At 49.7% G+C, this 23,647-nt stretch overlaps 2 protein-coding genes and 1 non-coding gene across 3 annotated transcripts in view; 1 reads left to right on the forward strand and 2 right to left on the reverse strand.

Annotated features, from left to right (window-relative positions):
* Positions 1–10,877, reverse strand: part of PGGHG (protein-glucosylgalactosylhydroxylysine glucosidase) — a 109,277-nt gene extending 98,400 nt beyond the window's left edge. The window contains exons 1-3 of the mRNA XM_075326398.1: positions 10,799–10,877; positions 7,812–8,082; positions 5,873–6,071 (exon numbers count right to left, since the gene is read on the reverse strand). Coding sequence (XP_075182513.1) covers positions 5,873–6,071; positions 7,812–8,064 — 452 coding nt within the window. The 5' untranslated portion in view covers positions 8,065–8,082; positions 10,799–10,877. The remainder of the gene's footprint in view (positions 1–5,872; positions 6,072–7,811; positions 8,083–10,798) is intronic.
* An 8,767-nt stretch (positions 10,878–19,644) lies between these two features.
* Positions 19,645–19,717, reverse strand: TRNAA-AGC (transfer RNA alanine (anticodon AGC)). Its single transcript has one exon. It is a non-coding gene; the product is annotated as a tRNA-Ala (tRNA).
* A 125-nt stretch (positions 19,718–19,842) lies between these two features.
* LOC142254497 (uncharacterized) overlaps positions 19,843–23,647 on the forward strand; it is an 87,510-nt gene continuing 83,705 nt past the window's right edge. The window contains exon 1 of the mRNA XM_075325585.1: positions 19,843–19,979. The gene's annotated coding sequence lies outside the window, so the exon portion shown is untranslated. The remainder of the gene's footprint in view (positions 19,980–23,647) is intronic.

The following is a 23,647-nucleotide window of genomic DNA, read 5'->3' on the forward strand; positions in this document are numbered from 1 at the left end:
TGCGCATGCGCGCTGACGTCATGGTGACGATTCGCGCATGCGCGGTGGGGTCATGCGCCGCGCACGCGCACGGACATCGTTCATAAACTATTCATGATACACAGCTGCAGTGTTTTAATTACTGCACGCAGGCGCAATAGCGGCATTATGACGCGCCAGCCCATCTTACCTAGGGGCACACAGCTGATCTAAGTTATGCCGGCTTTATAAACCTCCACGGTTATGCAGATCCATAGAGTCTCCAGGGACGGAAGTGGCTGTTTATCTTGACAGGATTGCTCTGTGCTACCGCCGATTCGATTAAGGAAAGACTCTGTGGATCTGCATACCCTATTGATTCTTTGTTATGGCAAGTAGATACAATGTATATTGACTATGTCTATGTTTATTTTCCACACATGCATGTGTTATTTTTAATGATACAAATATGCAAACCTGATAGACTATATTCTGCTTTTTGTAGCCTCCTGATGAACCACAATAATTCATGTGGGGAAACGCGTTGAGGTGAAGAGGTGAAGATCAAACTAACAGGCTTGATGTTAAACTCACTCTGAATATATTGGGACTGGATTCTATATGCTTGCCTATTCTGGACTTGCTTAAATCATAATAGCGTTTGCCATGAGTATAATGGGAAAGAGCATATAATCCCACAAGTTAAGTGTTTGTGAAGCATTATCCATAATCCTGGAGTGAGCGGCCTGTATTTATGTTGAATAATCATTATGCTATATGCAAATTTCCTTGTTATCAAGGACCTATATGTACTATAAACTACTGTATGCTATATGTATGCGAACTGTCTTTGATACTAAAGGTACATGTACTATAATTAATTCACTGTAGGTGTGGATATTTAATTTATATATTTAAAATAAAGAAATATTTGGGAATATAATTGTCTGTTACTAGCGCTGAGACTTGTCCCTTAAGGGAGCTGAGCAACAAACCTTTTTCCAACCCGGATTGCAGGAAGGAAAGAAAAGTAGGCAATGCAAAAGGCCAGGGAGAAACTCCCTGAGCAGCGCACCAAGATAAGAATATCTTCCACGTCCTGTGGTAGATCTTGGCGGAGGATGGTTTTCTAGCCTGTCTCATGGTGGCAATAACCTTTCGAGATAATCCTGAAGACGCTAGGATCCAGGACTCAATGGCCACACAGTCAGGTTCAGGGCCGCAGAATTCAGATGGAAAAACGGCCCTTGAGACAGCAAGTCTGGTCGTTCTGGTAGTGCCCATGGTTGGCCCACCGTGAGGTGCCACAGATCTGGGTACCACGATCTCCTCGGCCAGTCTGGAGCGACGAGGATGGCGCGGCGGCAGTCGGCCCTGATCTTGCGCAGCACTCTGGGTAACAATGCCAGAGGTGGGAACACATAAGGTAGCCGGAACTGTGACCAATCTTGAACTAAGGCGTCTGCCGCCAGAGCTCGGTGATCGTGAGACCGTGCCATGAAAACCGGGACCTTGTTGTTGTGTCGTGACGCCATCAGGTCGACGTCCGGCATCCCCCAGCGGCAACAGATCTCCTGAAACACGTCCTGGTGAAGGGACCATTCCCCTGGGTCCATACCCTGGCGACTGAGGAAGTCTGCTTCCCAGTTTTCCACGCCTGGGATGTGAACTGCGGATATGGTGGATGCTGTGTCTTCCACCCACGTCAGAATCCGCCGGACTTCCTGGAAGGCTTGCCGACTGCGTGTTCCACCTTGGTGGTTGATGTACGCTACCGCTGTGGAGTTGTCCGACTGAATTCGGATCTGCTTGCCTTCCAGCCACTGCTGGAAGGCTTGTAGGGCAAGATACACTGCTCTGATTTCCAGAACATTGATCTGAAGGGTGGACTCTTCCTGAGTCCACGTCCCTTGAGCCCTGTGGTGGAGAAACACTGCTCCCCACCCCGATAGACTCGCGTCTGTCGTGACTACCTCCCAGGATGGTGGTAGAAATGACTTTCCTTTCGACAAAGCGGTGGGAAGAAGCCACCACCGAAGAGATTCCTTGGCCGCCTGAGAAAGGGAGACGTCTCTGTCGAGGGACGTCGACTTCCCGTCCCATTGGCGGAGAATGTCCCATTGTAGTGGGCGGAGATGAAACTGCGCGAAAGGGACTGCTTCCATTGCTGCTACCATCTTCCCTAGGAAGTGCATGAGGCGTCTCAAGGGGTGTGACTGGCCTTGAAGGAGAGATTGCACCCCTGTCTGTAGAGAACGCTGTTTGTCCAGCGGAAGTTTCACTATCGCTGAGAGAGTATGAAACTCCATGCCAAGATATGTTAGCGATTGGGTCAGGGTTAGATTTGACTTTGAAAAGTTGATGATCCACCCGAAACTCTGGAGAGTCTCCAGCGCAACGTTCAGGCTGTGTTGGCATGCCTCTTGAGAGGGTGCCTTGACAAGTAGATCGTCCAAATACGGGATCACAGAGTGACCTTGCGAGTGCAGGACTGCTACTACTGCTGCCATGACCTTGGTGAAGACACATGGGGCTGTCGCCAGCCCGAAAGGCAGAGCTACGAACTGAAGGTGTTCGTCTCCTATAACGAAGCGTAGAAAACGCTGGTGCTCTGGAGCAATCGGCACGTGGAGATAAGCATCCTTGATGTCTATAGATGCTAGGAAATCTCCTTGAGACATTGAGGCGATGACGGAGCGAAGGGATTCCATTCGGAACTTCCTGGTTTTTACGTGCTTGTTGAGCAGGTTTAGATCCAGAACGGGACGGAATGACCCGTCCTTTTTTGGCACCACAAACAAGTTGGAGTAAAAACCGTGACCTTGTTCCTGAAGAGGAACGGGGGTCACCACTCCGTCCGCTTTTAGAGTGGACACTGCTAGCAGCAGAGCATCGACTCGGTCGGGCGATGGAGAAGTTCTGAAGAAGCGAGTTGGAGGACGAGAGCTGAACTCTATCCTGTACCCGTGAGACAGAATGTCTCTCACCCAACGGTCTGTGACCTGTGGCAGCCAAACGTCGCCAAAGCGGGAGAGCCTGCCACCGACCGAGGATGCGGAGAGAGGAGGCCGAAAGTCATGAGGAAGCCGCCTTGGTAGCGGGTCTTCCGGCTGTCTTTTTTGGGCGTGACTGAGTCCGCCAAGAATCTGAGCTCCTCTGATCCTTTTGAGTCCTTTTGGACGAGGAGAATTGGGACCTGCCTGAGCCTCGAAAGGACCGAAACCCCGACTGTCCTCTCCTCTGTTGGGGTTTGTTTTGTCTGGGCTGAGGTAAGGATGAATCTTTACCCTTGGAGTGTTTAATGATTTCATCCAAGCGCTCACCAAACAGTCGGTCACGAGAAAGAGGCAAACTGGTTAAACACTTTTTGGAGGCAGAATCTGCCTTCCATTCTCTTAACCACAAGGCTCTGCGTAAAACCACGGAGTTGGCGGACGCCACTGCCGTACGGCTCGTAGAGTCTAGGACAGCATTAATCGCGTAAGACGCAAATGCAGACATTTGAGAGGTTAAGGGTGCCACCTGCGGAGCAGATGTACGTGTGACCGTGTCAATCTGTGTAAGACCAGCTGAAATAGCTTGGAGTGCCCATACGGCTGCGAATGCTGGAGCAAACGACGCGCCGATAGCCTCATAGATGGACTTCAACCAGAGCTCCATCTGCCTGTCAGTGGCATCCTTAAGTGCCGCCCCATCTTCCACTGCAACTAAGGATCTAGCTGCAAGCCTGGAGATTGGAGGATCCACCTTGGGACACTGGGTCCAGCCCTTGACCACGTCCGGGGGAAAGGGATAACGTGTATCCTTAAGACGTTTGGAGAAACGCTTATCCGGATAAGCGTGGTGCTTCTGGATTGCTTCTCTAAAGTCAGAGGGGTCCAGAAATACACTTAATTTACGCTTGGGATACCTGAAATGGAATTTCTCCTGCTGTGAAGCTGTCTCCTCCACAAGAGGAGCAGGGGGAGAAATGTCCAACATTTTATTGATGGACGCTATAAGATCATTCACTATGGCGTCACCGTCAGGTGTATCCAAATTGAGAGCGGTCTCAGGATCAGAATCTTGATCAGCTACCTCCGCCTCATCATACAGAGAGCCCTGCTGGGACCCTGACCAGTGAGATGAAGTCGAGGGCCGCTCATAGCGAGCTCGTTTAGGCTGTCTGGGACTGTCGTCCGTGTCAGAGCCATCACCCTGGGATGTAAGTGACACCCCCGGATCCCGGAGCTGTTCCAACTGAGGGGGACCAGGGAGCAATGAGGTAACAGTGCCCATGGCCTGAGTTACTGGTCTAGACTGCAATGTTTCAAGAATTTTAGTCATAGTCACAGACAATCTGTCAGCAAAAACTGCAAACTCCGTCCCTGTCACCTGGACAGTATTCACAGGAGGTTCTGCCTGGGTCACCTCCAGCAGAGGCCCCGGCCGAGCAAGTCCCACAGGGGCCGAGCACTGCACACAGTGGGGATCAGTGGAACCTGCCGGTAGAACAGCCCCACATGCGGTACAAGCAGCATAGAAAGCCTGTGCCTTGGCACCTTTGCTTTTTGCGGTCGACATGCTGTAGTATCCTCTGAGTAATCTAGGAGGGTATATAGGAGAGAATCACCGCGACCGTACAGTGCAATGTATAGCTGCAAGCATAAAATACAAATATACACTTCGGCACCAGTGGGGGTCAGCCCTTGAGGGCAGCTTACCGCCCGCTAAAAAGCGGGTGTGTGGGCACCAGAATCCCGTGTCTGGGTCTCCCAGTCTCCTCTCTCCAGCTTAGACTGCACACAGGAATGGCTGCCGGCGTCCTGTGAAGAGGGGCGGACCGTGGGCGTGCCTCAAACAAAGTGCGGGAAACTGGCTTCACACTGTGCCCAGTGTGAGGGCTGGAGTATGCAAAGCAGACTCCAGCCCTCTGCGCTGACATTCTGTACAGCGTCCCGCCCTTCCCCTGACTGGCAGGCCTGGGGGCGGGAACGAAACTAGGCCGCAAAAAGCCGGGGACTCGAGTAATAAGCGCGGCCGTCATATATGCACGGCCAGCGCGGAAGTCCCCGGCGCACCACAAGTCCCAGCCGCGCCGCAGCGCTAAAAACTGACAACAGCGGCCGCGCGGCAGTTTCAATACATGTCCCCACTCAGCAGAGCTGTAGATAGGAATGGCACCAGCGCGCAGCGCTGTTGTCCCCGGCGCACTAACACACCCAGCAATGCTGCGGTGTGAGCGCGATATATACGGGGACACAGAGTACCTTGACGTAGCAGGGCCTGTCCCTGACGATACTCAGCTCCATATCCAGCAGAGTCTCCAGGGGCTGTGGATGGAGCTCGGTCTCAGTGCCTGGAGACCGGTAAAATCCCACTTCACCCAGAGCCCGAAGGGGGATGGGGAAGGATGCAGCATGTGGGCTCCAGCCTCCGTACCCGCAATGGGTACCTCAACCTTAACAAGCACCGCTGACAAAGAGTGGGGTGAGAAGGGAGCATGCTGGGGGCCCTAGTATGGGCCCTCTTTTCTTCCATCCGACATAGTCAGCAGCTGCTGCTGACTAAACAGTGGAGCTATGCATGTATGTGTGCCTCCTTCGACAAAGCATGAAAACTGAGGAGCCCGTGATCCCACGGGAGGGTGTATAGCCAGAAGGGGAGGGGCCTTACACTTTTAAGTGTAATACTTTGTGTGGCCTCCGGAGGCAGTAGCTATACACCCAATTGTCTGGGTCTCCCAATTAGGAGCGACAAAGAAATAGCATTTAATATTACTTACCTGCCAAGATAATAGCATGTACACACTACAACGTATAGTATAGTAAAAAGACCTCATCGCCCAGCTGGAGACATCATTTTATTCAATAAAGCCTTGTAGAAAGCCCCATAAATAAGTAATCAAATGAATAGGTTCTGAATTAATACTCACTTAGCGTTACAATAGTCCGGACCTCCCTGGAGATCTAGGTCTTGGCTTTCAGCCTTAAAATTGACTTCAAGATTGACAGTAACGGGGCTGGAAGCTCTTAAGGTTATTCTGTTGACCAAGAGATGTCTGTGCAAACGGTGAGCAAAGAGCTGCTGCGTCGCTGTAAATGTGGAGCACTGGACGGTGTGACAAAACGTTCCTGAAATCGCAGGAAAAGGAGAATAAATATCAAAAAACAGCAGAAGAAAAAAAAAGGCTTGTATGTTACAGCTGGAATCAGAAATGCAATTGTTGATGTAAAATGTATGAAGTCGGATACTTTTATATCAAAACTGCAGGCGTGTGATTCCAGGTAAATCACGGAGAGCAGAGAAATCATTAAATGGCACCTGTGAGGTGCAATATGCACCCAGAACTAAAAGCCGCTATGGGTGCATATTGCCAATCGCTGCATCTAGTAGCATAGATAAAGAGATCTTTAGAAAAAGTATTTCTAAAGATCCTTTATGATATGCTAATGAGCGCAGGGACTAGTCACAAGGGCGTTAGTTCTGGCACTCATTCCACCCTCTTAGCATGTTAGCACACCCACAGGGGTGTACTAACATGCTATTCAATGCCCATTGCTCAGCGTCATCAGCGGTGTCGAGCGTACCTGTGTCTGTTGTTACCACTTCAGACGCCAGCTTTAGGGTCAGTGCCCATGATTAGAAGTCACCACACTTTCGGTCATGTGCACTATGTAGCTGGGTGTACGCAACCTGGCTTCAGAGAGGTCTAGCGTACATGACCGGAAATGCCGGGTCTTCTGGTCATGCACACTGACCCTAAACCTGGCAATCTGAAGCCGTGACAACAGAAACAGGTATGCGCATCACAACTGATGACGTTGGGCTATGGGCATTGAATAGCATATCAGCATGCCTCTGTGGGCGTGCTAACATGCTAAGAGGGCACAGGAACTAACGCAGTTGCGACTAGTCCCTGGCCTCATTAGCATATCATAAAGAGATCTTTAGAATACTTTTTCTAAAGATCTCTTCATCTATAGTACTAGATACAGGGACAGTTAGGCAGGGATTAGCAATATACACCCAGAACTGCTCGTTCATATTGCACCTGACAGGCTCCCTTTAAAGGGAACCTGTCACCAGTTTTTTCACTATGCTGCATTCTATGAAGGTGCACCTTGTGCCCTGACTCCCCTTGCAGAATCCGAATATAACTTTATAAACCCTGACCGTTAGGTATGCTAATGACCTGTGGGGCTCAGATGGGTGCGCTCATTTTCGTCTCCTGTCTCTCCTTTTGGCCTTCTTCGCCATCCTCCTTTCATGATTAACGTGATGACGCCGCCGTCATCATGCACGCTGCTCAGCCAAATCTCGCGTCTGTGCAGTAATTCCCCCGGCTCGCGCACGCGCAGTTCACCCTTGCGCGAGCCGGTGCTGTGTTTTCACATACGCGAGATTATGGTAGGGTACGAGGATGACGCAGGGGACGTCATGCACACTGCCGACCATAATCTCGCGCACCGGCTTGCGCGAGGGCGAACTGCGCCTGCGTGAGCCGGGAGAATGACTGCAGACGCGAGATTTGGCCGATCAGCGTGCATGATAACGGTGGCGTCAATCACGAAAGGAGGATAGCAAAGACGGCCACAAGGAGGGACAGGAGACGAAAATGAGCGCACCCATCTGAGACACACAGGTAATTAGCATACCTAACGGTCAGGTTTTATAAAGTTATATTCGGGGTCTGCAAGGGGAGTCAGGGCACAAGGTTCACCTTTCATAGAATGTAGCCCAGGAGCTGCAGAAGGTGTCACTTTTGGTTTCATAGTGAAGAAACTGGTGACAGGTTCCCTTTAAATACATTACGCTCTTTTAGAGAAAAGGTACCTTACTCAATTATTACCAAAAAGCATCCAAACACTGACCTGTTTTCACATCTAGAGAGAACCTTTGATCTGTAATTTCTTCCTTCTTTATACGAAGGCGGACATCGAGAGGGCTGGGAACATTTGCTCTGTGACAGTCACCTACGGGACCGTTGTAGATGCCATTTACATGCAAGACCTCTCCGTAGACCCTCGTGCCCAGATACCCGTTTGCCATTGTTGCCATGAGTCGCGAGTCGGAAGGCAACGACTGGGTTGAGAATATCCAAGGGTCATTTTCTACATCCGCCATTTCTTTATTATTTTTCAACTGCAAATAAATACACAAAGGAAAATCAATGTGGCAGAGATAACATTGCAATTTAGAAGATGACAAAATTATCTCCAAGGACCCAGAACATGAAAAGCTGTAACATACTGTTATAAGGACCTCTGGCCCAATTTCAGCAATGTTAGGGTTAATAAATCCTTATTTGGGTTGCACTAACTGTATAGCACTTAGAAATGCACAATTGTGCGTTTCATGCAAACACGGTACCTAAACGCTGTGGTTTAAAGGGATTTTGGACCATTAACCTCTGCTTGCCTACCTCTCTCGGGAGGTATACCACTGAAGCCAGTGATTGGTTGTAGACATCATGTGAGATCCAATGGCCGTGTCATTTGCAGCCAATTTTAAAGGGTCTATCACCCCCAAAATGTATATTAAACTAAGTATACAGTGATGTGCAAGCCGCAAAGCATCCAGAAAACAAGCGAGAGACCACAGCGCCCTGAATTCTGATCATGGACATGGGCAGTTGCAGTCTCCTGCGGGGGAGACTCGCGGCCCCGCAGGTCAGGACCTGCCTCGTCCAGGATGCAGCGAGTCCTGATCGTGGGTACGTACCCTTAGGGGTACTTTGCACGTTGCGACATCGCTACTGTGATATCGTCAGGGTCAAATCGAAAGTGACGCACATCAGGCGCCGGTAACGATGTCGCAACGTGTGAAGCCTAGATGCGCCGATAAACGATCGCAAAAGCGTCGTAAATCGGTGATCTGTGTAGTGTCGGTCATTTCCATAATGTCGGATCGACCGCAGGTACGATGTTCCTCGTTCCTGCGGCAGCACATATCGCTGTGTGTGAAGCCGCAGGAGCGAGGAACATCTCCTTACCTGCCTCCACCGGCTATGCGGAAGGAAGGAGGTGGGCGGGATGTTTACGTCCCGCTCATCTCCGCCCCTCCGCTTCTATTGGCCGCCTGACGTGTGACGTCGCTATGACGCCGCACGACCCGCCACTTAGGAAGGTGGCAGGTCGCCGGCCAGAGCGACGTCGCAGGGCAGGTAAGTGCGTGTGAAGCTTCCGTAGCGATAATGTTCGCTACGGCAGCTATCACCAGATATCGCATGTGCGATGGGGGCGGGGACTATCGCGCTCGGCATCGCTAGCGACGTCGCAACGTACCTCTTAGAAGCACTCGTCGACTCATCAGATCAGCAGACATATGCAGGGAAAAGTGCAGCAGGCCCAGCGTTCGAGCCCACATCACAGCAAGGGTCTCGACCTTTGACGTAAATATACATTAAAGGTCTTGAAGGGGTTAAAGGAAAACGGTCACCTCGGATAACACTATATACCTGAATATTTAGGGATTATCTGCAGATAAATAGTGTTATAATGCAGTCTGCCTGCCTTAGTGAAAGTGTGGCTAAGGCTAGGTTCACACTTCCGTTAAATTGTATCAGTCATAATCCGTGGCTCTGGTTAACAATGTAGTCCGTTTAGCGGATTCCGTTGTTCCCATACACTTGTATGAGCGGCGGATTGTGACTGATGATGCTGCGTTGCGTCCTCCGTCTGACTGATCAGTCGTGGAACGACTGACCGCCGGGCGGAAGGAACGCAGCCTGTAACGTTTTTTGAGCAGCGCAATCCGTAGTATTTCGCTGCGCATGCTCTCTCTGGCTCCCTGCACACGTAACCAGGATACACATCGGGTTACTAAGCAATGCGCTTTGCCTAGTTACCCGATATTTACCCTGGTTACGTGTGCAAGAAGCCAGCGCTAAGTGGTGTAAGCTAGTAACCAAGGTAAATATCGGGTAACCAAGCAAAGTGCTTTGCTTAGTTACCCGATATTTACCCTGGCTACGTGTGCAGGGAGCCCGACACTTCCCCGCTCAGCTCCGCCCCCTCCCGCACTTGGCATGTACACACACACATGCGCCACGGCCCCACCAGCGCTGGATTCCGTCATGCTCTACTGAGCATGCCCAGCATGTTTGGCACACCCATTGGGCTGTCCCAAACACAAACGGATCACGACGGATCTGTCAAAAAACGGACGCACAGCGGATGTAACGGACGCGACAGATCAGTTTTTTCACAGGATTCCTGTGAATGGAATCCTGTGAAATAACACATCCGTTGCGTCAGTTGACATCTAAAAATGACAGATTCGTCGTTGCGTCGCAACCTAATGGATTTAAAACAATGGAAGTGTGAGCTTAGCTTTATGTGCGTGCTGCAGCCAATCGGTGGCCACAGCCGGTCAGCGCCACATGTGGCACAGCGATGGCACGTCACCTAAGAAGAGCAGCTCTGACATCGTTGGCATAATGCCGCTGCAGGAGGCGAATATACGCTCTTATTTTACATGGATATTTAAGAAGGGGTTGCCCAAATAGTGGACAAACCCTTTAAGTTTTGGTGTAGGTACTAAAAATGGTGTAATAAAAGTGTAAAACAATGATAGACTTGTTGCATGCATTTATGATTAGGAAATGTGGCAAGCTGCAAAATATTGGGATCAAATGCAATATATTGGTGCGGATCACAGATTCCATAAAGGGACCCCGATATCCAAATGTGCATTCAGGGGGGTGCAGCCTGAAAAAGGGGCAGCATAGAGGGAACACTACCCGCCCTGATGGGCATCCTGGAAAGTTGGCAAGTCTGGCACATGGAGGAGCTGTCACATGATGCCCCTGCTGTATGGCCGCCATCACTCTGTGCAGGCTCTGTATACAGGACGTTACCTCTGTGCACCGTCCTGTGGAGGCTTCTTCCTGCAGCTCCAAAATGTCAGTCCCGGCCGCGCTCTGCTGAGCACGAAAATCTCACGAGAACCGGAAGGAAACTTCTTTCCTTGAGAAACAGAGACGTGGCGGGACTGACGGCGCCGGCTACAGTCTTCTGCTCGTCTGTCCGATTACAACCAATCAGGTTACTGCTTTCACCTGAAAAACGTCTTCTCCACCATGAAAGCTGACATCTGATTGGTTGCTATGGGCAATGGCGCTAGCTCTCCTTAACAACACTTAATAAATGGCCTCTATGCCTCTTTTAACGATTTTATGAGTGGAGGGAAATGGGACAAATTACTGACTGACTGAATAAAATTATTTTTCAAATAGTGTCTAGAATTATGATGGAAACTGACTTGGTTGCTACAGGCAACAGCTCTCCTTTGCATTAGGTGATTACGGCCCTACATTACACTGGGAGTTTTATGCAAGAAAATCAACAAGTTCTTATGTAAAACCCAGACAATGCTGCTTGGATGCTATGTTTGATTCATATGCACCATATGGCGGTATTTCATCGGCATTTCATTTGCTGCATATGGTAATATTAGGCCGCGTGCCCACGATCGGTGTTAGCAGCGTTTTGGATGCAATGTGTTTCAGCTGCGTCCAAAACGCTGCGTTGTACAGTACAAGCACAGTGGATGGGATTTATAGAAATCCCGTGGCCACTGTGTGCTTGTGGTCCGAAGCAAACACTGACCTGCGGTGCGTTTTTCCAGAGCGCAGCATGTCAATTCTTTGCTGCGGAGTCGCAAACACAAGCGAGGAGACCACAGCGTCCCAAACCCTGATCGTGGGCATGGGCTGCTGTGGTCTCTGCGGAGGAGATTCGCAGCCCCGAAGGTCAGGACTTGCCACGTCCAGGACGCAGCTGGTCTTGATCGTGGGCACATAACCTGAGGCCCTGTATGTACGGTGCAGTTTTTTATGCGATTTTGGTGCAGTTTGTTGCCCAAATCTGCATGTGTGGCGCCCCTGAGGCTCTGGTCGCCACAGGGTACTGCACATAATTAGGGTGGATTACGGATCATGGATGGGGAGATCAGTGCCGGTTTCACCAACCACAACCATATACACACATGGGTTGCCCCTTCCCCACTGGGGACTGGGCTAGGGTCAGGTACCAAAGGGGTCGCCTACAGTGTGGCATTTACAGGATGCCATCACAACTGGGGCCCCAATCCACTAGTTTAGGACCTGGGTGAGGGGAGTCTCAGCCACCAGGGGGAGTTAGGAGTCACACACGCAGCAAATTAGGCTACTTTCACACTTGTGTTGTGCAGCATCCGTCGCATTGCGTTGTGTGACGGATGTAACGGATGCGTTTCATATAGTGGCACAACTGATGTGACGGATCCTGCAACACAACGGAATCCGTTGCAGCTTTTTTTTCAGAAATTTACTCAACTGAGCATGCGCAGTTGTGTAAAGACGGATCCGTCACAGGAATCCGTCAAATGATTCCGACGGATTCCGCCACCATAGACTTCAATTATAAAAATGACGGAAGTCGATGGAATCCTGCACATTGCGTTTTTTTGACACTCTGGGAAGCGCAGAAAAACGCTATATGCTGTGTTCTTTCCACAGACGGATGCAACGCAGGACCATCAGTCGCAATGCGTCGTCTATGGGAAGCAGCGGAATCCGTTAACGGATTCCGCTGTTTTCCAAAACGACGGATTGTGACCGAAGGAAAAAAACGCAAGTGTGAAACTAGCCTTAGAGAGTTCTCCAGCATGCGTTTTTTGGTGCGTTTTTTGGGCCACAAGGTGCATATTTGGTGCAGAAAAAATCTGCAGCATGTGCGCATCCCCTTACAGTGGACTGCACTATAATATATACTATATATTTATATGTATATATAGTACATTTTTTAAAATCTATGGATACACCAAGTGTAAAGCCATTATTTTACCTATAGTGCTTATGAAATAAAGTATTGTATTTAAAGAAAACAGCTTTTTGTCTCATTTTTATTAAAACAAACCAACAAGTTTTCAAATGGAACCAGTCATTAGATTAATGGTTCGGGCAGCATGAATGAGACATAGGCTGCATGACTGCAACCGGGTATGTTATATACTGGGATGCTGCAAAATTTCATAATATAGAAAAGCCTTCCGGGGACTATAGGGTGAGAGATTACTAGTCCGATGCACCCCCTGGCCCGATCCCTAACTGACCGGTTTCTCCCTTTCTACACACATATGGAGAGACCTATCAGTCAACTGAATTGGCTAGCGACCCAATTGGGACTACTCAGCCGAGACATATAGTCAATAACTTTTAAAACTATGGACCCTATGTATACACCAGTATATACGTGGTACAGTGACATGCACTTTATTTATTAAGAGCGGTACACCCAGAATCAGACTGGCTACTCGAGGAACCGCCAGTAATACCAGGCCTGGCTGCAGTTACCTGGATTGAACTCCGGAGCTCTCACCTGAGCTCTGGAGTCCAGCCTGGACTGAACGTGGGTTTGCAGGACTGAACCGCAAGCGCCGACTGATTCCCCGGTAATTGCGGTTCAGTTCATGAAAGCTGCTGACAGGCCGGACTGAACTCTGAAGCTCTCACCTGAGCTCTGGAGTGCAGCCCGACCTGTCCGCACCTGTGACATGAACTGAACCGAAATCGCCGGGGAATCAGTCGGCGCTTGCGGTTCAGTCCTGCAAACCCGAGTTCAGTCCAGGCTGCACTCCGGAGCTCAGGTGAGAGCTCCAGAGTTCAATCCAGGTAACCGCAGTCAGGACTGGCAGTTCCTCCGGTAGCCAGTCCGAATCTGGCTACACCACTTAATGAATTTGTTGCATCTTATCAGTGATGTGCACTTCTGTGCACATCCACTGGTGGACACAGACACAAAAGGGCCCCTGTGCAAGAACAGTATATGGGCCCTTTTTAGTCCAATTACTCATAAAAATTCACAATTCCACATGTTTTGAAAGTAGAAATGGGCCCCCAACCCCCTGTGCCCCTGTGCGGCTCCACTGGTTGCACCAACGTTATGTCCGCCCTTGTGCACATGGACGAGTCGGAGCATGGCATCCCACAATTGCACCTGAATTAGCCGGCCACTACTCCTTTTGTCGTCTGGTTCAGTTTGTCTTCTGATTTCAACTCACGTTTCCCGTTTTGGTTCCATTTCAACCTTCAAGGCCTTATTTTAGTTTTGGTTTGACTTTTAGCTTCAACTTCTGCTTCCATATCCTGCTGATGTCAACCTGACGTTAATCTGGTTCCTGATATGGATTCCAGCTACTCGCATGACTTGATCTGATTGACCTGGACATTTCTTCGCTAACAGGAGACAACATTTGAGATCTGCATCCTGCTCTTGAAGAAGGTATTCTCAACCTCACAGAGCTTCAAAAACTAGCACTTTTCCATTTTACTGCTTCTAAAAATTTGCAGCCGTTTTTGAGATATTAACAATTTTGTATACAACTTGTTGCCTAGGATACCGACCACCTCTGCTACCCAGCTTGTATGTACTTTCACTGAAGCTGGCCAGGATTAGAAGGTAGCAGCGTTCTTCTGGCTAGCATCCAATCAGTGATTATAAACTCAATAGAAGAGAGCTTGTAAGCGCTGCACATGTTCTGGTTATCTAGCAGGGGTGATCGGTCTCCAAGCCTACGAGATGTAAAGGAAAGAAAAGGTAATATCTCAAGAATGGCTGAAAATTTTGAAAAGCAGTAAACTACAAAAGTGCTTGTATTTATAAGTATAATCTGATAATAATGCCCATTTAGGAAGATGGGAATAACCCTTTAAAGAGAACCCTGTCACCAAATTTGGGGCCTATAAGCTGCGGCCATCACCAGTGGGCTCTTATATACAGCATTCTAACATGCTGTATATAAGAGCCCAGGCCGCTGTGTAGAACGTAAAAATGACTTTAATACTCACCTAAACTGTCGGTATGGTGCAGATCAGTGTCTCTGTTCTCCGGGTCCGGCGCCTCCTCTTTCGGCCATCTTTGTCTTCCTTCTTCTGAAGCCTGGGTGCATGATACATCCTACGTCATCCAAACTAGCCAGCATTGTGGTCCTGCGCAGGCGCACTTTGATCTGCCCTGAGCAGCAGATCAAAGGATTATAGTGCGCCTGCGCAGGACCTCAGTTCTGGCTAGTGTGGATGATGTAGGATGCGTCATGCACCTTGTCTTCAGAAGAAGGAGGACAAACATGGCCGAAAGAGGAGGCGCTGGTCCCGGAGAACAGAGACACCCATCTGACCAATCTGCACCGCCCCTTAGGTGACTGTTATAAAGTGATTTTTATGTTCTACACAGCGGTCTGGGTTCTTATATACAGCAGGTTAGAATGCTGTATATAAGAGCCCACTGGTGGTGTCCGCAGCTTATAGACACCAAATCTGGTGACAGGTTCCCTTTAAAGGTTTGTCCAGTGAAAACAGGTCACCTATTGACAGGATAATTAATAACTTGTCAATCGCTGGGACTTGCACCGATAGGTAGAAAGGTGACCTTTTGTGTCTAATGGGACCTTTTGACCCCATTACAAAATGTAGTGGCAAGTCGGATGTGCGAGCTGCTCCAGTCTTATGGCATTATGGCACACTTTGTGTTTTTATCGCATTTTTTTATGCATTTTTGAGTGCAGTTTTGTCACTAAATTGCAAGAACATTCTTATGCCAGCAAAGTCTATGATAATCCTGAAGTGCTGTGCACACGTTGAGTATTTTCCCCTTGCAGATTTGGTGCAGCGTGTCAATTCTTTCAGCGTTTTTGAGTGTTATTTCACTCATTTGACAAACGCATCAAAATTGCAAGTTTTAACGTTGCATTTTTCCTGCCAAGACATGCAGAAATGTTTGCAACCGAATACTGAACATATGCACAAAGCATAAGGGTAGAGTCACACTGGCATATAACTCGCATGAGTGCAATGAAAGAAAATCTCACATTGCACTCAGCCCCATGTAAGACAATGCTGCAGCTCAGATCAGCGAGTTTTTCCTCAGCCCTAAAGGGACAGCATGCTGCGATTGTCTTCGAGTCTCGGATCACTTGCACCCGTACAAGTCTATGGGTATGAGAGAAACAATGGACTGCACTCGGATGTCATCTGACTGCAGTGCAATGTATGCACAGGCTGACAATGGAGGAGATGGGGGAATGACTCTCTCCCTCTCTTCCGCAGCTGTGATCCGATCACAGTATTGGATCACAGAGCCTGAGCCGAGGGTCAATAGCAGATCGCATCCGATGCCATACGCTAATGTTACTCCAGTCTAAAGGCTGCTTTACACGCTGCATTTAGTCGTGCGATCGCGCCCGTGTCGCACAAAGTCGTAACCCCCCGTCACACGTACTTACCTGCCGGACGACCTTGCTGTGGGCGGTGAAAATTCACTTCCTGAAGGGGAGGGACGTTCAGCGTCACAGCGACGTCACACAGCGGCCGCCCAATAGAGGCGGAGGGGCGGAGATGAGCGGGACGTAACATCCCGCCCACCTCCTTCCTTCCGCATTGCCGACGGGACGCAGGTAAGCTGCAGTTCCCGGGGTGTCACACGGAGCGATGTGTGCTGCCTCGGGAACAATAAACAACCGGACGTGCGAATTTTTGAAAATGAGCGACATGTCAACGATGAACGAGAAGGTGAGTATTTTTGCTCGTTCATAGCTGTCACACGCTACGATATGTCTAACGATGCCAGATGTGCGTCACTTAAGACGTGACCCCGCCGACATATCGTTAGATATAACGTAGCGTGTAAAGCCCGCTTTAGGCTATGTTCACACAGGGCTTTTTTGCAGAATTTTTTTCCTGACCAACCTGATCTTGTGCCAGGATGTCTCCTGGAAGTCATCTGTGGATTTGGTTCGGTTTTTGTGGCATTTTTTGCAGCGGTTTTTCTATAATGTGGGTGGTTTTTAGTGCAAAACCAAGGCAAAAATTCTGCAAAACCAAGGCAAAAATTCTGCAAAGAATTGACATGCTCATTGTTTGAAAAATGCTGCAAATACCAAGAAAGCTGACAAAACAGTCAGGAAAAATCCGGAGGTGATTTGTGTGTGCACAAGATTTCTGAAATCTCATAGACTTTGCTGGGACTGAGAAAGGCAGGGTTTTTTTTATTAGCATGGATTTGTATAAATCCAAGGCAAAAACTATGCTAAAAAAAAAAACAAAAAAACAAAAAAAAGAACGCCCTGTGTGAACATAGCCTAAGGCGTTGTGCACTGAATATTTGGTGCAGAATTTTTCTGCATCTTCCGGCAGAAAAAACGATAAAAAACGAGGTGTGTTTTTGGTGCGGTTTTTTTGTCATGCGTTTTTCATCATGAAGTCAAGGGGATAAAAAGCTGAAAAATTCACCAAGAATTGACACGCTGCAGATTTTTTTCTGCAACCAAATCTGCAAGGAAAAAATAGGCAACTTGTGCACAAAACTTCAGGATTCTCATAAGTAAAGGCATGCAGTTTTGTGCTAAAACTGGACCAAAAAACGCACTGTGCGAACGCGACCTTAAAGTTTCTCGTGGTGCAGCTCCTATGGTCAGACCCCACACTGTTCCTGTGAATAGGTGGTAACATATTTTACTGGAAAACCCCTTTATGCCATGTGCCCACGGGAAAAATATCTGCGGACTTTTCTGCAGGTATTTCCGCAGGTTCACGCAGCAACTCCCCGGTGTCCGCAGCTATCCATTGCTGCGGTATTTTTGCGGAATTGTTGGAAACAGTGCGGATTACGTGCGGAATTCCCGCCCTGTATCTCCATGGTGGAAAGGCAGGAATTCCGCAGATAGTTCCGCTTGAATAATGGACATGCAGTTACGTGCGGCTGTGGTAAATCCGCAGCATATTCCGTAGCCGCACATACCGCAGCATTGATACAGCACTCCCCAAATCTCATAGGATAACATGGGGAGTGTCTGTACTTGCATAAACCAGCGGATTTATCTGGAAAATCTAGAACAATCCGTGGGTTTTCCACGGCAAAATCCGCAGTTAGTTTCTCCCGTGGGCACATAGCCTAAATCTCCAGATTCACAAATTTAGGATTTTTGATTTTGTCACAACTTTTTGTGAATGATTGTAAAATGATCTGTATGATTGCAGTTTTCACCATTGGACACTAGATGGAAGTACAATCCGTATTTGTGCTTGACAACAGCGCTAATCAGTGATGACGCTAATTATTATTTCCACGTGTTTTCTGTACAAAAAAAATACACAATAACCGTCTACTTTCGTTACTTAGGGTATGTGCGCACGTTGCTTTTTACCTGCTTTTTTGCTGCTTTTTCTTCTGCGCTGTTTAATGCCAAAATGGATGTGTTCTTCTGTTCAAGCAAAGTCTATGGGAATTTGGGTTTCTTGTCCGCACTATGCAGTTCAAAATGCTGCCTTTTTGTGGCAGAACTTTGGTCAAAAACTCAGCTTTGCAGTGCAAAACCCAAATGGCAAAAACAATTGACATGTTGCTTCTTTGAAAAGCTGAGTTTTTGACCAAAGTTCGGCCACAAAAAGGCAGCATTTTGAACAACATAGTGTGAACAAGAAACCCAAATTCCCATAGACTTTGCTTGAATAGAAGAACACATCCATTTTGGCATTAAACAGCGCAGAAGAAAAAGCAGCAAAAAAGCAGGTAAAAAGCAATGTGCGCACATACCCTTACTATCATGCCTTTCTTGTGTGCAATATTCCGTGTGCTTTTCAGGCTTCCTCTAAACATTTTATGGGTATGTTCACACATAGCATTATTAATGCTGATTTTTAGTTTTTTTTCTGCAAGATATGGCCAAAAAACCACGTGCAGTTTTATTTCTCTGCATATTTTCAGCTCAGCCGGCTTCGAACATGGCAGATGACGTCTGCACCATACAGTCACCTTTTTTTGTGTGCAATTTTCCGTGTGTTTTTCAGGCTCCCTCTACACACTTTATGGGTATGTTCACGCGTAGCTTTTTTTTTACGCCTTTTTTACGCTTTTTTTACGCTTTCTTTTACGCTTTTTTTTACGCTTTTTTGTATTATGCTTTTTTACGCCTCTTTTTTTTACGCTTTTTTTTCAGCGCTGTTTTTTTTTCCTGCAAGAGGTGGCCAGAAAACCACATGCGTTTTTTTTTCTCTGCATATTTTCAGCTCAGCCGGCTCCGAACATGGCAGATGACAGCTGTGTCGTACAGTCACCTTTTTTGTGTGCAATTTTCCGTGTGCTTTTCAGGCTCCCTCTACACATTTTATGGGTATGTTCACACGTAGCTTTTTTTTATGCTTTTTTTAATGCTTTTTTTTATGCTTTTTTATGCTTTTTTTTTACTTTTTTATGCTTTTATTACGCCTCTTTTGTTACGTTTGTTTGTTTTTTGTTACGCTGTTTTTTTTCCTGCAAGAGATGGCCAGAAAGCCACATGCGTTTTTATTTCTCTGCATATTTTGAGCTCAGCCGCCTCCGAACATGGCAGATGACGGCTGCGCAGTCAGCACCTGCGTCCGACAGCAATTCTGATCAATTCAGCGCAATATATGGTAAAATGAATGATGACAGTCAAAACTATAACACATCACTCAAATAAAAAGGAAAATAAAAATCTGGGAAAATGCAAAAAAAAAATCCTCAGGAAACAAAATGGGCCTTGAAGAGGGGTTAACTCTTGCTAATGTATGAGCATCCCATGCTGTTATTATAAAGATCCCAATATTTTTCTATAAGGATCCCAGTCACGATTCTTCTGCTTTATATCACGATATATTGTAATATCCTTGCATTAAATTACAGTATTAAAAAAAAAAAAAAAAATTGGAGAATGCGGGCATCGATCCCGCTACCTCTCGCATGCTAAGCGAGCGCTCTACCATTTGAGCTAATTCCCCTGCCGTGTACCAATGTGCTGCGCTTGGTAACAGGACGCTGCTTTTGCCAACCAATGGGGGCCTTTGGTCTGCGCGCCGGGCCTGGCTGTGCGCATGCTCCGCTGTGAGTGACAGCTGTGGGGGCGGAGCTTCGTGTCGGTGCTGCTCGCAGTCGGGCGCCTCTGCCTCTCAGCTGTAGCTGCGCCCGGAGGAGGAGGAGGTGGAGGATGCGAGCAGCGGAGCCGGGACCGTGCTGCCCATCTGTGTGACCGGGAATAGCGAGGTAGGAGCGGGGGCCGGTGTTATCCATGCTGTGTTATCTCTGTGCTCCTATATATAGCGATATCTGATGCTGGAGCTAACAATGGCTCAGTCCTGGGATTGTGTCCATCCCCTGTATATATAGTATATAGTGTGGGGGCCTTTGGGCCCGGGCCTGACATTTACCAGTGGATTTGACAGGTACATGGCGCTGCCCCCGCGTTACCTGCGCCGTATTGTGCCGCGCTGTGTGACCAAGGCTCTGCCATGCTTTCAAAAAACTTTGCGAAATCTCGCAACACTTTGGCGCAACTTGAAAGACACGCTTCTGGGTACCTGGAGACGAGGAGTTAACGATGGTGGTAGCGGGCACCACCGGCAGGATGGCGGATGTGCGCTGCTGTGTCAGTCATTTGCGGTTTCGCCTGCGGACCCCCTCCTCATCCTCTCGGACGATGCGTGGTCCTTGGATACAGCGCAGAGATGGGTTATTGCCTCCGCCGCACGTTCAGGATGTGAGCGAAATGAGGATGTGGTGTGAAAACCGGTGTCTGAAGGAGGCAGAAACGTGACGAGCGCAGAGCGAGGTCTCTGGTGCCTATACAACTCGTTATCTATGGCAGAAAGTCCTGAAATGTACCCGAACATGTACCCAAACGTACCCCGGCATCACAGCATCTATGCAGTACTGGATTATGCAGCTGAATGGTTTTGGTTCATACGGCACTAGACGGTGCGGCCTCGTCGCCTCCTCAGTACAGTACTAGACGGTGCAACCTCATCGCCACCTCAGTACAGTACTAGATGGTGCGGCCTGGTCTCCTCCTCAGTACGGTACTAGACGGTGCAACCTCATCGCCTCCTCAGTACGGTACTAGATGGTGCGGCCTGGTCTCCTCCTCAGTACGGTACTAGACGGTGCAACCTGATCGCCACCTCAGTACGGTACTAGACGGTGCGGCCTGGTCTCCTCCTCAGTACGGTACTAGATGGTGCGGCCTGGTCTCCTCCTCAGTACGGTACTAGATGGTGCAACCTGATCGCCACCTCAGTACGGTACTAGATGGTGCGGCCTGGTCTCCTCCTCAGTACGGTACTAGATGGTGCGGCCTGGTCTCCTCCTCAGTACGGTACTACATGGTGCGGCCTGGTCTCCTCCTCAGTACGGTACTAGATGATGCGGCCTGGTCTCCTCCTCAGTACGGTACTAGACGGTGCAACCTGATCGCCACCTCAGTACGGTACTAGATGGTGCGGCCTGGTCTCCTCCTCAGTACGGTACTAGATGGTGCGGCCTGGTCTCCTCCTCAGTACGGTACTACATGGTGCGGCCTGGTCTCCTCCTCAGTACGGTACTAGATGATGCGGCCTGGTCTCCTCCTCAGTACGGTACTAGATGATGCGGCCTGGTCTCCTCCTCAGTACGGTACTAGATGGTGCGGCCTGGTCTCCTCCTCAGTACGGTACTAGATGGTGCGGCCTGGTCTCCTCCTCAGTACGGTACTAGATGGTGCGGCCTGGTCTCCTCCTCAGTACGGTACTAGATGGTGCGGCCTGGTCTCCTCCTCAGTACGGTACTAGATGGTGCGGCCTCATCGCCCCCTCAGTACGGTACTAGATGGTGCGGCCTCATCGCCCCCTCAGTACGGTACTAGATGGTGCGGCCTCATCGCCTCCTCAGTACGGTACTAGATGGTGCGGCCTCCTCAGTATGGTACTAGATGGTGCGGCCTCCTCAGTATGGTACTAGATGGTGCGGCCTCCTCAGTATGGTACTAGATGGTGCGGCCTCCTCAGTATGGTACTAGATGGTGCGGCCTCCTCAGTAAGGTACTAGACGGTGCGGCCCTGTCTCCTCCTCAGTACGGTACTAGACAGTGCGGCCCTGTCTCCTCCTCAGTAAGGTACTAGATGGTGCGGCCCTGTCTCCTCCTCAGTACGGTACTAGACGGTGTGGCCTGGTCTCCTCCTCAGTACGGTACTAGATGGTGCGGCCCTGTCTCCTCCTCAGTACGGTACTAGACGGTGTGGCCTGGTCTCCTCCTCAGTACGGTACTAGATTGTGCGGCCTGGTCTCCTCCTCAGTACGGTACTAGATGATGCGGCCTGGTCTCCTCCTCAGTACGGTACTAGATGGTGCGGCCTGGTCTCCTCCTCAGTACGGTACTAGACGGTGCGGCCTGGTCTCCTCCTCAGTACGGTACTAGACGGTGCGGCCTGGTCTCCTCCTCAGTACGGTACTAGATGGTGCGGCCTGGTCTCCTCCTCAGTACGGTACTAGACGGTGCGGCCTGGTCTCCTCCTCAGTACGGTACTAGATGGTGCGGCCTGGTCTCCTCCTCAGTACAGTACTAGATGGTGCGGCCCTGTCTCCTCCTCAGTACGGTACTAGATGGTGCGGCCCTGTCTCCTCCTCAGTACGGTACTAGATGGTGCGGCCTGGTCTCCTCCTCAGTACGGTACTAGATGGTGCGGCCTCATCGCCCCCTCAGTACGGTACTAGATGGTGCGGCCTCATCGCCTCCTCAGTACGGTACTAGATGGTGCGGCCTCCTCAGTATGGTACTAGATGGTGCGGCCTCCTCAGTATGGTACTAGATGGTGCGGCCTCCTCAGTAAGGTACTAGACGGTGCGGCCCTGTCTCCTCCTCAGTACGGTACTAGACAGTGCGGCCTGGTCTCCTCCTCAGTAAGGTACTAGATGGTGCGGCCCTGTCTCCTCCTCAGTACGGTACTAGACGGTGTGGCCTGGTCTCCTCCTCAGTACGGTACTAGATGGTGCGGCCCTGTCTCCTCCTCAGTACGGTACTAGACGGTGCGGCCCTGTCTCCTCCTCAGTACGGTACTAGACGGTGCGGCCCTGTCTCCTCCTCAGTACGGTACTAGACGGTGCGGCCCTGTCTCCTCCTCAGTACGGTACTAGACGGTGCGGCCCTGTCTCCTCCTCAGTACGGTACTAGACGGTGCGGCCCTGTCTCCTCCTCAGTACGGTACTAGACGGTGCGGCCTCGTCTCCTCCTCAGTAAGGTACTAGACGGTGCGGCCTCATCGCCTCCTCAGTACGGTACTAGATGGTGCGGCCTGGTCTCCTCCTCAGTACGGTACTAGATGGTGCGGCCCTGTCTCCTCCTCAGTACGGTACTAGATGGTGCGGCCCTGTCTCCTCCTCAGTACGGTACTAGACGGTGCGGCCCTGTCTCCTCCTCAGTACGGTACTAGATGGTGCGGCCCTGTCTCCTCCTCAGTACGGTACTAGACGGTGCGGCCCTGTCTCCTCCTCAGTACGGTACTAGACGGTGCGGCCTCATCGCCTCCTCAGTACGGTACTAGATGGTGCGGCCTGGTCTCCTCCTCAGTACGGTACTAGATGGTGCGGCCTGGTCTCCTCCTCAGTACGGTACTAGACGGTGCGGCCTCATCGCCTCCTCAGTACGGTACTAGACGGTGCGGCCTCATCGCCTCCTCAGTACGGTACTAGATGGTGCGGCCCTGTCTCCTCCTCAGTACGGTAATAGATGGTGCGGCCCTGTCTCCTCCTCAGTACGGTACTAGATGGTGCGGCCTCGTCTCCTCCTCAGTACGGTACTAGATGGTGCGGCCCTGTCTCCTCCTCAGTACGGTACTAGATGGTGCGGCCCTGTCTCCTCCTCAGTAAGGTACTAGATGGTGCGGCCCTGTCTCCTCAGTACG

Source organism: Anomaloglossus baeobatrachus, chromosome 10 (assembly GCF_048569485.1).
Source record: "Anomaloglossus baeobatrachus isolate aAnoBae1 chromosome 10, aAnoBae1.hap1, whole genome shotgun sequence".
Classification (NCBI taxonomy): Eukaryota; Metazoa; Chordata; class Amphibia; order Anura; family Aromobatidae; genus Anomaloglossus; species Anomaloglossus baeobatrachus.